The following is a 17,352-nucleotide window of genomic DNA, read 5'->3' on the forward strand; positions in this document are numbered from 1 at the left end:
TAGATTATACAAGCCTCATCTCTTGTGGAATACAGTACCCCGAATTAGAACATAGAAACATAGAAACATAGAATGTGTCGGCAGATAAGAACCATTTGGCCCATCTAGTCTGCCACATCTCACACCCTTTGCCAGTTGCTGGACAAAATAGCAGCCTCCCTTAACAAAAGGCTATTTAACATCACACCTCACATACAATGACAGCAAACTATGACAAGTCATTCAACTTATTAGCATGTAGAGTAAACCTGTTCAATATGTAAAATAACCCTTTTCATGTATTGTATATAGCAGATACCAGTATTGTTTAACAAAGTTTCAGCTGTATCTTGCCAAACATGTTCCCCAAGGCCTCCTAAGAATACCAGGATTGTTTCAATTGGATCTTGCCAGACAATATGCTCCCACCCCCAAAAAGCCCTATAAGTATGTGCTGGGAAATAAAGATTTCAGATATTTAACAACCTAAGTTAAGTCTGAGCTGATATTTATCTCCTGATCAGAGCAAATCGGATATTCGTTGTACAGGGAAATATTCACGGGTTGGAGGTCTGATGCCTCATCATATAACCAGCATAAACCTGCCTGAAGAAAAACCGCTAACAAAGACATAGATTATTAGAGCCTTAATTTTAATGAACTCATGGTAGAGCCTGTGAATGCAGTTCTGTCTGCTGACGACTTTGCCGAGGCATGGTATTATTTAGTATACAATGTATGAATGTAGGTTGTTAGGGAGCTCTGTCCTTATCAACCATCTTTACATTTACCTGTGAATTTATCAGACGAAATGTCGTTTTCGATCCCACGTCAATCTCAAATTCTTTTGTCGGTGCAGCATTAAACCTAAGAACAGCATCATGGGAGTCTGTAAATGCAAAAACACACCCTGTGGTAAATTTACATTTCATTTTATTCTTTATTTGCATGTGGGCTCATGGTTTATGTTAGTTTCCCATTAATGGAAATGGTAGCATTGTCTACATTTAGAACATAAAGTGGTTGGGCTGGTGTTTTATATTGATGACCTATCCTCAGGATAGGTCATCAGTATGTGATCAGCAGAGGCCTGACACCCGCCACCCACTTTGATCAAACTGCGAGCCCTGCTTCCTCTTCATTACACTGTGCGTTGTCTCCCTTGTTGTGGCGGCGTAGTGTCATTACATGTACTTGTTCCACTCAAGTGAATGGAGTAAGCACTTGTAATTGCACTTGCTTCCGAAACAATGGGCAGTGTAATGAACAGGAAGTAGCGCTCGCATGGAGCGCCGCCTCCTCTTCAGACAGCTGACTGTCAGGAGTGCCGGATGTCGGACCTGCATAAGTAGATCAGGTATTGATTACCTATCCTGAGGATAGGTCATCAATATGAATGGCAGGACAACCCTTTTAAGCTGGATTAAAAGGCTCTAACCCTTTTAAGCTGGATTTACATTGTCCACTGAGCAGGCAATTATCAGGAAGAGACCATTCCTTCCTGATAACTACCTTCTTAACAGTGGAGGTAAAGACATGCATTTACATGCAGCAATCTCCACCTCTCTCATATCACCCATTCAACTCGTTCATCAGGTGATCGGTAGAACATTCACATATGTGTTTTCAATTCAGGTTTTGAGATACGGCAGAGAATCTCAGAACCTGAATTAAACTGAAAACTGAACAAACCTGATCAGACATGAAAATTATTGTAAATCAATGGGCGCCGGAAAAGTATTTTTCTGTAAAGAAAAGAAAAAAAATCAAACATCATTGACTTAGGGTTCTTTCACACTTGCGCTGTTGGATTCTGGTAGTCAGTTCCGTCGCCGGAACTGCCTGCCGGATGCGGCAATCTGTATGCAAACTGAAACAATTTGTAGACAGATCCGGATGCTGATCCGTCTCACAAATGCATTGCTATACCGGATCCGTCTCTCCGGTTGTCATCCGGAAAAACGGATACGGTATTTATCTTTTTCACATTTTTAAAGGTCAAAACCGGATCCATTTTTCCGGGAACACTTGGGGCCAGAATTTTGGACAGGGAAAATTTTGCAGCATGCTGCGGTATTTTCTCTGTCCAAAAAACGTACAGTGACTGAACTTAAGACATCCTAATGCATACTGAACGGATTGCTCTCCATTCAGAATGCATTAGGATGGAACTCAATACTGGAAAAGTTTAACGCAAATGTGAAAGTACTCTTACATTGATATTCATGTTTGTTCAGTTTTGCAAACTGGACACAAAAACGCTGCTTACAGCAGTTTTGTGTCCAGCCCCAAAACACAACTGAACTGCACTGATGCATCCTGATCAGTTTTGTCCCCATTCATAATGCTGGATCTCAAAACCGGAATTAAAAACACAGATGTGAAAGTAGCCTTCCGGCAGGCAGTTCCAGCATTCCGGACGCAAACTGATGGCATTTGTAAGACGGATCCGTCTGACAAGTGCATTGAAATACCGGATCTGTCTCTCCGGTGTCATCCGGAAAAACGGATCTGGTATTTAATTTTTTCCAAGATTTAAAGGTCTCCGCATGCATGGACCGGAAGAACGGATCAGTCAATGCAACAATTTTAATGCCGGATCTAATACATTTCAATAGAAATTAATGTCGGATCCGGCATTCTGGCAAGTGTTCAGGATTTTTGGCCGGAGAGAAAAATGCAGCATGCTGCAGTATTTTCTCCGGCCAAAAAACGTAAGAAGGACTGAACTAATGCATCCTGATGCATACTGAACGGAATGCTCTCCATTTAGAATGCATTGGGACAAAACTGATCAGTTTTTTTCCGGTATTGAGCCTCTGTGATGGAACTCAATACCGGAAAAGAAAAACTCTAGTGTGAAAGTACCCTTATAAAGGCCACTTATTGGGAACAAGCGTTTGTAATAACTTTTATTCCCGATAATTGCCTGAACAATTGTGCAGAATAAAGGCACCTTTTCATGCATGAGAACACTAGAGTGCTGACCCCAGGGTTCATTTTATGCCTACAATCTTAAGGGTTCTAAATCTGGTACTGCACAACCTGATCTTAGAATACATACACATTTCTAAATTCTAAGCACTCATAAAGTATATGTATTGGCATATTTTATTTCAGGTGCCTGGGGGAGGAAGGGCATCTAGTTTTATGTAATTGTATCCAAATTTTACTTTAGAATTGAAATTTACAGATGTTGTAACTTAGGCCTCGTTCACATCATGCAGGACTTTCGTCTCTGCTCCAAAATCATGTTCTGAGCGGACACCAAATGGACCCCATTATAGTCTGTGGGGTATTTAGGCTCTGTTAGGCTAAGTTAGGTCTCAGTTATCTGCAGAACTCGTCATTTCCGTTCTCCTGCTCCTCAACGGAGCCGGAGAACGGAAAGGAGAAACGGTGATGTGAACGAGGCCTTAAAAACAATCCTCTAGCTACAGTCATTGACCCATATTTATGACTTATTTTCTTCCCCAAAAATTGGAGAGGCTTAGGAATGAGCAAATCGACTTCGGATGAAACATCCGAAGTCGATTCACATAAGACTTAGTTCTAATACTGTATGGAGCAGGAGCTCCGTACAGTATTAAAATGTATTGGCTCAGATGAGCAAAAGTTATTGCTTTGCGAAGTCTCACGAGACTTCGCGCAATAACTTCATAAATTAATTTGTACTGTAAAAAAACATTTCCCGGGTTCGGTTCCACGGTACCACTTGGGAAACATGCAAATTAGGCCTTTGGTGCCACAAGAACGTCACTATTGCTCTATTCTCATTTCTGTGACATTCATCTCACTGGCTATTTTGATTGACAGGGCTAGGCAGTGGTAAATCAGCCAGAGAGAAGCTGGCCACAAAAAGAAGTGGAGCGTGGGTTCTACAAATTGCATATTAAAGGAAATCTGTCACTAGTTTTATGCTGCTAGGTTCTAACAGCTCCAGCTTATGCCAATGAGTCCCTGTATTCATGAGCTCATGGCTCTGCCCGCCCCCTGTCTGATTGACAGTTTTTTTTTCAGCAGCAGGTGGGCAGGGAAAGCCAGAAGCTTATGCATATGGGGACTCATTGGCATGCGCTGGAGCTGTTTAGCACAAGATTTTAGCAAAATAGCTGGTTCAATTAAAGAAAGTGACCCAGCATTTTGCTAAGGGGATTTGTCACTAGTTTATGTTGCCCTTAGTCAGGACACCATAAAACTGGTATCAAAACTCAGGAACGGATCCTTGGATTGACAAAAGGAAAACAGTGTTTATGTGTCTGTGGGAGGTCTAGGGAGGTCACTGGTGACAGATTCCCTTTAAAGGACTGTCCTACTCACCTATCTCTTGTCCAAGTCTTGAACCTATTAGAGATCCAGCTGAAGATACTACAGCACATTGTCTTAGTTTCCCCACTACTTCATGAATGTCCTTGTCGGGCAGATTTTGACTCCAGGAACTTGCACTGTCAGGTAGGTCAGAACTCTTCAGTGTTGTCACGTTCACCCTGTGTTTAAGCTGGAAGAGAAGTTCATGTGGATTGTGTTGCTGGTTGATGGTGCCCTGGAATTTGACTTTGTATGTGTTCATTGACTGGTAACTTTTTCTCACTTTCTGTAGTTTCTGGATCAAGTCGTTGGAAGTCATTTCCTTCTCCCACAATTTAGCTCTATTGTGTTTGGGCTGACTGCTGTGTTTTGGTAAGTCGTGCTTCGTTCTACTTTCATTTGATGAAATATTCAACGGTTTGTATTTTGTGGTGGAAATATACTGGTACACATCCTCCTCAGTATTGACAATATATATTTTTTTATTTATGGAAAGACCATTGTAGAGAAACCAGCAAACGCACAGGGCTATAGAAGTGATGAGTCCTCGTTTTACTAAGAAGCGAACCATGGTAATAGGTGCAAAAAGGATGGAATAAGTTGCTCTTTAATATCTACAAAATATATAAAACATTCAATGTATTTAGCAGTTTTCTGAGTGACGTATTAATATCTACATGTAAAATTTACAATGTGAATAGTAAAATGAGCAATGAAAGAAGAGTGTAGACTGACACAAGCAACTCCATAAGGAATCTCTTCTCAGCCCTATACCAGGTTCTGTGTATTATCTTGGATCTGGAAGTTTATTGGTGAGAAGGTGTGACAACATCGGTACCTGCATTACTTAGGTCAGTTGTTGTGACACACAGAGTAAAGCTGTTCTGGTCCATTACATATAATTCCATGTTGTCTGGGTAAATAGCACAACCATTTGATATGAAATTCCCCCACTTATTTGATCAACCTGCGGCCCCCAGCTGTTGTAAAACTACAACTCCCACCATGCCCTTCTGTAGGCTGATAGCTGTGAGCTGTCCTGGAATTATGGGAGTTGTAGTTTTCCAACAGCTGGAGGGCCGCAGGTTGAGCATGCCTGTTATAGATTGTATGTAGCTGGCAAGCTAAGACCTGTCCTGTTTGGATGTCATATAACTGTTATATATTGTGTTCACAGAAGCAGAAAAGATAATATGCCTTTAAGATTCATTATTTAATGTAAGGTAAGCTCAATGACACAGCAGAAATAACAGAAAGCATAGAGTTAAACTGTTGTTGCTGGGCAGGAGTCTTGACCAATCCTAGCCAGCCTCACATAGCCCAGGAGTTTTGACCCATTACAGCCAGCCTCACACACTGCTTGTGTGGGAAATTCCCCTAGCAGGAGCAGCTGGAATCATTAATCACCAGAGAGAGAAGCTGAACAGACATTCACTCCACAAGAGCTGTGTTTTATGGAAGCAGAGAGGACAAAATAGGTATTTAACACAGTTATATAATGTTCCTACTGTTAATATAGGGATTATTAGTGATGAGCGAGCATGCTCGGCCGAGTACCGTTTCGGCTCGAGCATCGCTATGCTCGGCAGATCCGAGCGCTCAGCCGAGTACCACATGTGCTCGAGCGCCATGGTCGAGTCTCCTCCCCGCACGTTTGGCGCCTTCTAAGCAGCCAATAAACATGCTGGTAAGTATTGCCATCACTGTAATGCCATTAGCCATGTTTTCTACTGGCATTACAGTGATTGGCTGGCCGAAACACGTCATCAAGTGCTATATAGCACCCGGTCACGCGGGTTCGGCTCATTGCGAGTCAGGGAGAGCTGCTGTTAGGAAGGGACAGACAGTGTAGGGAGATTGTGATTGCAAATTACTCTTTCTCAAGACGTATCAAAGACCCAAAAGTCCTTTTAAGGACTACTGTGTGTGTTAGCAGCAATTTAAAGTGCAGATTTGCACTTTTTTTTTTTTTACAAAAAAAAATCACTTCATTGGTTATCTTAATAGAAGGTGTCTGCAGTGACTTCTGACATCTGTGAAATACCTTCTGTGTATCAGAGGCATAGATAGGAAGAATATCAGTAAAAACAATATTTTTTTGTCCCAGAATCTGACCATTTTTGCTGTCAGCTATTTAACCCTTTAATCTCAGTGCTCTGCATTAGAATACCGTCTGTGCACTTCAGGGCCATATATTGGGATATAGTGAAAATCAATATATATACAAATTTCACTTAATCTGCACACAGTTTTCTTGTCTGCGCTAGAAACCGTTTATCGCAGTGCATTGCATTTCTATACCGTCTGAGTGCTTCAATCCCATATATTGGGAAAAAGTGAAAATCAATATATATACATATTTCACTGACTGCACACAGTTTTATTGTCTGCGGCAGAAACAGTTTATCGCAGCGCATTGCATTTCTATACCGTCTGAGTGCTTCAGGCCCATATATTTGGAGAAATTGAAATTCAGTATATATACAAATTTCACTAAATCAGCACCCAGTTTTCTTGTCTGCGGTTTAAAACAATAATCGCAGTGCATTACATTTCTGTACCGTCTGTGTGCTTCAGGCCCATATATTGAGAATAATATAGTCATAAATATAAACATCATAAAACAGTGTCTGTACTGCAGATTACAATAATCTGTGGCTAAAATACTGTCCAAAATCTGTGCTGTTCTGTGTCATATACTGCCCTGTATCGGAAAACTGTCTTTTGTGGACAGTAAAAAAAACAGCGTCACAACCAGTAAAAAATCCATAAATATGAAGAAGGCCAGCACTAAGGGACGGGGAATAGGGCGTTATGCTGATGGTTCAGGCAGAGGTCGTGGAACTGGTCGCAATGAAACTGTGCCTGCTGCCAGTGCACCAAAAAAATAAGTAATAAAACCATTCCCAGCTTCATGTCCAACTTAGCTAGCCGGTGCACAACAACACTGTCCAAGTCAGACCAGTTGGTCGGTTGGCTTGCTGACGATAATGCTTCCAGTCGGCTAAGCACCACCCTCTCTTCCACCAAGTCCAGTCTCTCTAGCCAAGAGTCTGGTCAGCCAACTCCTCGCTCAGATCATCCTTCCTCCCACCATGGAGAGGCCTGCCAAATAAGTGATCCCACACTCGGATATTCCCAGGAGCTCTTTTCAGCTCCACTATTAGATTTGGCCCTCGCGGCCAGCATGTTTGAAGAGGGACCTGAAATATTGTGCCCTGATTCCCAATCTCTTGAGCCTTCACAGTCTCAAGAAGATGACGATGGTAAACGTCAATTATTAGTTCACGAGGCGGATGACGATGAGACACAGTTGTCAATCACTGAGGTTGTGGTTAGGTCAAGACAGGAGGATGATTAGAGTGAGGAAGTGGAAGAGGAGGTGTTGGACGATGAGGTAATTGACGCAACATGGGAAGGTGAAAAGCCGAGCGAGGACAGCAGAGGGGGAGGGATCCGTAGCACCGCAACAGGCTGGAAGAGGCAATAGGGTTGCAAAAGGGAGAAGTCGGCCCACACCAAACAGGCCCACAACCGTTACACCAATCACCCCCATGCGTAAATCAACCTTAGCAAGGGGTAGGTGTTCCGCAGTATGGCGCTTTTTTGAGGAAAGTGCAGAGGACAAAAGAGTGGTAGTTCGCAACCTGTGCAGTACCAAAATGAGCCGAGGCATGAACACTAGCAACCTTACCACCACCAGCATGATCCGCCACATGGCATCCAAGCACCCTACTAAGTGGACTGAACTCCTGGGTCCACAATCTAGGTCTGCGGGTCACACCACTGCCTCCTCTTCCCCGGTGTTACGTGCTGTCCAATTCCCTGTCCAAGATGCAGGTCCGGATGCCTCTCGCCCTGCACCTGGACTTTCGAATGAACCAGCAGCAACAACATCCACTTCCCTGTCCCAGTGCAGCGTCCAAATGTCCATACCTCAGTCATTTGAACGCAAGCGCAAATGCCCACCCACCCACAGGCCATAGCAATTAATTGCCAACTTTCAAAATTACTGGCCCTTGAAATGTTGCCATATAGGCTTGTGGACACTGAGGCCTTCCGCAGCCTGATGTTGGCCGCGGTCCCTCGGTACGCAGCCCCCCACCGCCACTATTTTTCACGGTGTGCCGTGCCCGCCTTACACCAGCATGTGTCCCAGAACATCACCCGTGCCCTGACCAACGCAGTTACTGGGAAGGTCCACTTAACCACGGACACATGGACAAGTGCTGGTGCCCAGGGACGCTACATTTCCCTAACCGCACACTGGGTGAATGTGGTGGAGGCCGGGAGTGAGTCGTACCCTGGGATGGCACAGCTGCTACCCACGCCCAGGATTGCGGGCCCTACATCCATTAGGGTCTCCGCAAGCAGCTATGTTACTGGCTCCAACCCCCACTTCTCCTCCTCATCCTCCTCTACTTCCACCTCCAGCAGCCATCAGTCGCTAGCTGGAAGCAGTGTAACACTGCTGTGGATAAGTGTCAACAGGCCGTGCTGAAGCTGATCTGCTTAGGGGACAAACCGCTGATCTGCTTAGGGGACAAACCGCACACCGCCGCAGAGCTTTGGCAGTGTATAAGGGACCAGACCGAGCTGTGGCTCTCTCCACTCAACCTACAACCAGGCATGGTTGTGTCTGACAATGGCCGTAACATTGTGGCAGCTTTGGAGCTCGGCAACCTGACAAACATTCCATGCCTAGCCCACTTAAACTTTTATCAAAACATACCCCAATTTGCCAGAGCGACTAGTGAAGGCGCGCCGCGTGTGTGCCCATTTCCTCAAGTCGTCCACAGCTTCAGCCGGCCTTTCAACACTGCAGCAGCGCTTGCGGCTTCCAGCTCACCGACTTGTCCGACGTGAGCACGCGCTGGAACTCTACTTTCTATATGTTGGCCAGGCTTTGTGAGCAGCAGAGGGCAGTTCTGGAATACCAGCTGCAACATGGTCATCGCCTTTCAAGTCAACTGCCACTATTCACAAGCGAGGAGTGGGCATTGATGTCAGACCTGTGTGAGGTTTTTAAAAACTTTGATGAATCCACACAGATGGTTAGTGGCAATAATGCTATTATCAGCGTAACCATCCCACTGCTGTGTCTACTCAAATGATCGCTGCTCACAATTAAGGACGACGCTCTGAATGTGGCAGACGAGGAACTGGGGGAGGACATCTCACAGGGTGATACCCAGACCACCCACAGTTCATCTTCTCAGCACGAATTGGACCGTGAGGAGGAGGAGATTGAGGCTGTTGCCTCTGCTACTAAGGCTAGTACCCATGGAACTTTAATTCCATCTGTTCAGCGTGGATGAGCCGAAGAGGAGGAAGAGGAGATGGAGAGTCATCCTGATGTCGACATCTTGCCTGTTGGTACTCTGGCACACATGGCTGAATTCATGTTAGGCTGCCTTACCAGCGACCCTCGCGTTATATGCATTTTAGATAAAAAGGATTACTGGGTGTACACCCTTCTCGACCCCCGTTACAAAGAAAACTTCTCATCTCTCATTCCTGTGGTGGAGAGGACGAGTAAAATGGTGCAATACCAGAAGGTACTTGTTGAGAGATTGCTCTGGAATTTTCCATCTGACAACGCTTGTCACAGAGTCCGTACTTCCTTAGGCAACCGGGGAGGGGAGACAATGGGAAGACACAGCAGTTCCAACAAAGGCAGGGCAACACTCTCCAAGGCGTGGGACACTTTTATGACACCCTGCCAGCAACCTCACCCTGAAGCGCGGCCTAGTGGGTACAAGAAGGGAAAAGTTTTGGAAAATGGTGAAGGAATAAATAGCAGACCGTGTCAGCGTCCTAAATGATCCCTCAGTGCCTTACAACTACTGGGTGTCCAAGCTGGACACGTGGCACGAACTTGCGCTCTACGCCTTGGAGGTGTTGGCCTGCCTTGCCGCCAGCGTTTTGTTTGAGCGTGTGTTTAGTGCTGCTGGTAGCATCATAACAGAAACGCGTATCCGCTTGTCCACTGGCAATGCTGACAGGTTGAATCAGATAAAAATGAACAAGGCCTGGATTGCCCCTGACTTCTCCACTCCACCAGAGGAACGCTGAGCTAATGAGGAACAAACACGCAATTTAAATGTATGCTTTACAATGTACTCAATCCACAAGATTCAGATGTACCCTTTTCACCTCCAAAAAAGGGTATATGTTTGAATCTTGTGTACTCATCCTCCTCCTGGTTCCATACAGTATATATGCCCTCAGTACAATGTTTCATACGGCCTGCTCACCTGTAGGCCCTCACTCCAATGTTTCATACAGTCTGCTCACCTGTAGGCCCTCACTCCAATGTTTCATACGGTCTGCTCACCTGTAGGCCCTCACCTCCAATGTTTCATATAGTCTGCTCAGCTATAGGCCCTCACTACAATGTTTTATGGGGTTTGCTCACCTTCAGGCCCTCACCGCCAATGTTTTCATACGGTCTGCTCAGCTGTAGGCCCTGACTACAATGTTTTATGGGGTTTGCTTACCTTCAGGCCTTCACCTCCAATGTTTCATACAGTCTGCTCAGCTGTAGGCCCTCACTACAATGTTTTATGGGGTTCGCTCACCTGTAGGCCCTCACTACAATGTTTTATGGGGTTCGCTCACCCTCAGGCCCTCACTACAATGTTTCATATGGTCTGCTCACCTGTAGGCCCTCACTTCAGTGTTTTATGGGATTTTCTCAGCTGTAGGCCCTCACCTCCAATGTTTCATACGGTCTGCTCACCTGTAGGCACTCACTACAATGTTTTATGGGGTTCGCTTACCTTCAGGAACCTCACGTCCAATGTGTGATACGGTCTGCTCAGCTGTAGGCCCTGACTACAATGTTTTATGGGGTTTGCTTACCTTCAGGCCCTCACCTCCAATGTTTCATAAAGTCTGCTCAGCTGTAGGCCCTCACTACAATGTTCTATGGGGTTTGCTAGCCATAAGGCCCTCACTACAATGTTTTATGGGGTTTGCTCACCTGTAGGCTCTTCATCTCCAATGTTTCATATGGTCTGCTCAGCTGTAGGCCCTCACCTCCATTGTTTCATATGGTCTGCTCAGCTGTAGGCCCTCACTACAATGTTTTATGGGGTTTGCTCACCTGTAGGCTCTTCATCTCCAATGTTTCATATTGTCTGCTCAGCTGTAGGCCCTCACCTCCATTGTTTCATATGGTCTGCTCAGCTGTAGGCCCTCACTACAATGTTTTATGGGGTTTGCTCACCATAAGGCCCTCACTACAATGTTTTATGGGGTTTGCTCACATGTAGGCTTTTCATCTCCAATGTTTCATACAGTCTGCTCAGCTGTAGGCCCTCACCTCCAATGTTACATACGGTCTGCTCAGCTTTAGGCCCTCACTACAATATATTATGTGGTTCGCTCACCTGTAGGCACTCACTACAATGTTTTATGGGGTTCGCTCACCTGTAGGCCCTCACTACAATGTTTCATACGGTCTGCTCACCTGTAGGCCCTCACTACAATGTTTTATGTGGTTTGCCTACCTTCAGGCACTCACCTCCAATGTTTCATACGGTCTGCTCAGCTGTAGGCCCTCACCTCCAATGTTTCATATGGTCTGCTCAGCTGTAGGCCCTCACCTCCAATGTTTCATACGGTCTGCTCACCTGTAGGCCCTCACTACAATATTTTATGGGGTTCGCTCACCCTCACGCCCTCACTACAATGTTCTATATGATCTGCTCACCTGTAGGCCCTCACTTCAGTGTTTTATGGGGTTTGCTCAGCTGTAGGCCCTCACCTCCAATGTGTCATACAGTCTGCCCACCTGTAGGCCCTCACTACAATGTTTTATGGGGTACGCTAACCTTCAGGTACCACACGTCCAATGTTTCATACGGTCTGCTCAGCTGTAGGCCCTGGTTACAATGTTTTATGGGGTTTGCTTACCTTCAGGCCCTCACCTTCAATGTTTCATACAGTCTGCTCAGCTGTAGGCCCTCACTACAATGTTTCATACGGTCTGCTCACCTTTAGGCCCTCACTATAATGTTTTATTGGGTTTGCTCACCATAAGGCCATCACTACAATGTTTTATGGGGTTCGCTCACCTGTAGACCCTCACCTCCAATGTTTCATACGGTCTGCTCAGCTGTAGGCCCTCACCTCCCGTGTTTCATACGGTCTGCTCACCTGTAGGCCCTCACTACAATGTATTATGGGGTTCGCTCACCTGTAGGCCCTCACTATAATGTATTATGGGGTTCGCTCACCTGTAGGCCCTCACAACAATGTTTTATGGGGTTCGCTCACCTGTAGGCTCTCACTACAATGTTTTATGGTGTTTGATCACCTTCAGGCCCTCACCTACAGTGTTTCATATGGTCTGCTCAGCTGTAGGCCCTCACTACAATGTTTCATACGGTCTGCTCACCTGTAGGCCCTCACTATAATGTTTTATGGGGTTTGCTCACCATAAGGCCATCACTACAATGTTTTCTGCGGTTCGCTCAACTGTAGACCCTCACCTCCAATGTTTCATACGGTCTGCTCACCTGTAGGGCCTCACTACAATGTATTATGGGGTTCGCTCACCTGTACGCCCTCACTACAAACTTTTATGGGGTTCGCTCACCTGTATGCCCTCACTACAATGTTTTATGGTGTTCGTTCACCTTCAGGAACCTCACGTCCAATGTTTCATACAGTCTGCTCAGCTATAGGCCCTGACTACAATGTTTTATGGGGTTTGATTACCTTCACACCCTCACCTACAATGTTTCATACGGTCTTCTCAGCTGTAGGCCCTCACTACAATGTTTTTTTGGTTCGCTCACCTGTAGGCCCTCACCTCCAATGTTTCTTACGGTCTGCTCAGCTGTAGGCCCTCACCTCCAATGTTTCATACGGTCAGCTCAGCTGTAGGCCCTCACCTCCAATGTTTCATACGGTCAGGTCAGCTGTAGGCCCTCACTACAATGTTTCATATGGTCTGCTCACCTGTAGGCCCTCACCTCCAATGTTTCATACAGGCTGCTCAGCTGTAGGCCCTCACTACAATGTTTTATGGGTTCGCTCACCTGTAGGCCCTCACGTCCAATGTTTTATACAGTCTGCTCAGCTATCGGCCCTGACTACAATGTTTTATGGGGTTTGATTACCTTCACACCCTCACCTCCAATGTTTCATACGGTCTTCTCACCTGTAGGCCCTCACTACAATGTATTATGGGGTTCGCTTACCTGTAGGCCCTCACAACAATGTTTTATGGGGTTCGCTCACCTGTAGGCTCTCACTACAATGTTTTATGGTGTTTGCTCACCTTTAGGCCCTCACCTACAATGTTTCATATGGTCTGCTCAGCTGTAGGCCCTCACTTCAATGTTTTATGGGGTTTTCTTACCATGAGGCCATCACTACAATGTTTTATGCGGTTCGCTCACCTGTAGACCCTCACCTCCAATGTTTCTTACGGCCTGCTCAGCTGTAGGCCCTCACCTCCAATGTTTCATACGGTCTGCTCACCTGTAGGGCCTCACTACAATGTATTATGGGGTTCGCTCACCTGTAGGCCCTCACTACAATCTTTTATGGGGTTCGCTCACCTGTATGCCCTCACTACAATGTTTTATGGTGTTCGTTCACCTTCGTTCACCTCACGTCCAATGTTTCATACAGTCTGCTCAGCTATAGGCCCTGACTACAATGTTTTATGGGGTTTGATTACCTTCACACCCTCACCTCCAATGTTTCATACGGTCTGCTCAGCTGTAGGCCCTCACTACAATGTTTTTTTGGTTCGCTCACCTGTAGGCCCTCACCTCCAATGTTTCATACGGTCTGCTCAGCTGTAGGCCCTCACTACAATGTTTCATACGGTCTGCTCACCTGTAGGCCCTCACCTCCAATGTTTCATACGGTCTGCTCAGCTGTAGGCCCTCACCTCCAATGTTTCATACGGTCTGCTCAGCTGTAGGCCCTCACCTCCAATGTTTCATACGGTCAGGTCAGCTGTAGGCCCTCACCTCCAATGTTTCATACGGTCTGCTCACCTGTAGGCCCTCACCTCCAATGTTTCATACAGGCTGCTCAGCTGTAGGCCCTCACTACAATGTTTTATGGGTTCGCTCACCTGTAGGCCCTCATCTCCAATGTTTCATACAGTCTCCTCAGCTGTAGGCCCTCACCTCCAGTGTTTCATACGGTCTGCTCACCTGTAGGCCCTCACTACAATGTATTATGGGGTTCGCTCACCTGTAGGCCCTCACTACAATGTATAATGGGGTTCGCTCACCTTCAGGCCCTCATCTCCAATGTTTCATACGGTCAGCTCAGCTGTAGGCCCTCACCTCCAATGTTTCATACAGGCTGCTCCATAAAACATTGTAGTGAGGGCATACAGGTGAGCGAACCCCATAAAAGATTGTAGTGAGGGCCTACAGGTGAGCGAACCCTATAATACACTGTAGTGAGGCCCTACAGGTGAGCAGACCGTATGAAACATTGGAGGTGAGGGCCTACAGCTGAGCAGACCGTATGAAACATTGGAGGTGAGGGCCTACAGGTGAGCGAACCAAAAAAACATTGTAGTGAGGGCCTACAGCTGAGCAGACCGTATGAAACATTGGAGGTGAGGGTGTGAAGGTAATCAAACCCCATAAAACATTGTAGTCAGGGCCTATATCTGAGCAGACTGTATGAAACATTGGCTGCTCAGCTGTAGTCCCTCACTACAATGTTTTATGGGTTCGCTCACCTGTAGGCCCTCACCTCCAATGTTTCATACGGTCTCTTCAGCTGTAGGCCCTCACCTCCAATGTTTCATATGGTCTGCTCACCTGTAGGCCCTCACTACAATGTTTTATGGGGTTCGGTCACCTTCAGGAACCTCACCTCCAATGTTTCATACGGTCTGCTCAGCTGTAGGCCCTCACTACAATGTTTTATTGGGTTTGCTCATCATAAGGCCCTAACTACAATTTTTTATGGGGTTCGCTCAACTGTAGGCCCCTTACCTCCAATGTTTCCTACGGTCTGCTCAGCTGTAGGCCCCCACCTCCAATGTTTCATGCGGTCTGCTCACCTGTTGGCCCTCACTACAATGTTTTATGGAGTTCGCTCACCTGTAGGCCCTCACTTCAATGTTTTATGCGGTTCTCTCACCCTCAGGCCCTCACTACAATGTTTCTTATGGTCTGCTCACCTGTATGCCCTCACTTCAGTGTTATATGGGGTTTGCTCAGCTGTAGGCCCTCACCTCCAATGTTTCATACGGTCTGCTCACCTGTAGGCCCTATACTACAATGTTTTATGGGGTTTGCTCACCTTCAGGCCCTCACCTCCAATGTTTCATACGGTTTGCTCACCTGTAGTCCCTCACTACAATGTTTTATTGGGTTTGCTCACCATAAGGCCCTCACTACAATGTTTTATGGGGTCCGCTGTTTTCCAGTGTCAGCTGAGCAGCAGGCCCTCACCCGTAATGTTTTAGAGGGTAACCAGCAGGACCTTGCTCCTAATGATTTTTGAGGGTCAGCAGCAGGCTATTATTAATAATTTTTAAAGGTTGTGTATGATGCCCTCCTTTATGTGTAATAAAAGGTGCATTGGAGTGCATGTTCCTTGTAATTTTTGGCAGGCCTTTTACTTAGTGCATAGGCTGTATGAGTGTAGGAGTCCAACTACCTGAACAATTGTAGCACCATGTGAATGAGGCCCTCCTTTATGTGATATAGAGGCTGTATTTCTTTTTCCTTGTAATTTTTGGCAGCACTTACACTGTATATACAATTGAATCTACAGGAAAGAATGTATCCTAACAATGAATCCAGACATGGTCCCCCTGCTGTTCCTGATCGATTTCAGAGGTGTTTCTATCACTTTCAGACCTTTTCCTATGAACCAGGCACCCTCCCCTCATCCGAGCAGGGGGTGCCTGGTCGCCTCCCATTGACTTCCATTATACTCGGGTGCTTGGCCGAGCACACGAATATCGCGATGTGTTCGGACCGAACACCAGAACACATGAACACTTTCGTCATCGCTCATCACTAAGTGATTATAACTGTATACTGAACCAGTTATATGTGTGTTTACTTACAGTTCCACCAAATCCAATTGCAAACTACAATTACAATTTCAAACTACAAAGTTCACAATCCAAATTCAAATTCCATATTGCAATCTAAATTGCATACAACCATACCAGATCATACTCAACCAATCTGCAAATAGTTACTGCTAACTGCATACTGCAAATTGCGACCAAATTCAGCAAGTAGAACAATTAGTTGGACCTCAGATATACCTTTCAGAGAGTTCATAAAGTGCTTAAATAACTTAAAGTGAGAGTACAGTTACTCAAGAGAGAAATATATCCACCATACAGCCATTTTGTGATATCTTTTTAACACGTGTTTTGTACATAGACTATCTGCTGCAGAGGCAGCAGTGTTATATATAAAGAAAAGTTGAAGTTAATAAAGAAGTTATTTCAAGCATTTGGTGTGCTTTTCAAACCTACTGCTTCCATAGAACGGCGCTAGAGGATTTACAAAGTAATAGACAGCGCCTGCACAGTGGAACTATTACCCTCAGAGGGTGAAGTGATAGTGCTTCTCAATTTGCACAGTAAAGAGCGCATTAGAGCAGTGGAGTGCCAACATATACTGCCGCGCAGCAACTGTTCACTGAGTGAGCAAGCAAAGACACCTCAACGGAGCTACCATAGAGGCCATAGAACATGTGCATTAGTCAAACTGCAGCCGACTCTTAAAGTGGCAGAACGGCAAAGGCAAAATAGTCAGAGAAAAAGCGCCAACCCTCCTGCGATCCCTAGAGAGAAAGATACGCATGGTGGGAGGCCAAAGTCCAGAGCTAGAGTGCCCGCACTGCTTTCCATGAATAAGCCACGTACTACAGCCAGCTAGTTCCCGCCACTAGGCCCAAAGCCTGCAGCAGCGTATCCAAGCCAGCGCATCACAAGTCATCAAAGAACATCGCAAGTAGCGTATCCAAGCCAGCGCATCGCAAGCATCACAAGTCTGCACAGAGCATTTAAGCCTTTAAGACTGACATTTGTTCCAGCAACCTACA

At 45.8% G+C, this 17,352-nt stretch overlaps 1 protein-coding gene across 3 annotated transcripts in view; it reads right to left on the reverse strand.

The window, feature by feature from the left end:
* Nucleotides 1–17,352, reverse strand: part of LOC120997659 (beta-galactoside alpha-2,6-sialyltransferase 1-like) — a 199,685-nt gene that overhangs the window by 95,014 nt on the left and 87,319 nt on the right. For all 3 annotated transcript variants that reach the window (XM_040427851.1, XM_040427853.1, XM_040427852.1), the window contains 2 exons: nucleotides 4,300–4,901; nucleotides 771–868 (listed from right to left, as the gene is read on the reverse strand). In XM_040427851.1, coding sequence (XP_040283785.1) covers nucleotides 771–868; nucleotides 4,300–4,858 — 657 coding nt within the window. In that variant the 5' untranslated portion in view covers nucleotides 4,859–4,901. The remainder of the gene's footprint in view (nucleotides 1–770; nucleotides 869–4,299; nucleotides 4,902–17,352) is intronic.

Source organism: Bufo bufo, chromosome 4, assembly GCF_905171765.1.
Source record: "Bufo bufo chromosome 4, aBufBuf1.1, whole genome shotgun sequence".
Lineage (NCBI taxonomy): Eukaryota > Metazoa > Chordata > Amphibia > Anura > Bufonidae > Bufo > Bufo bufo.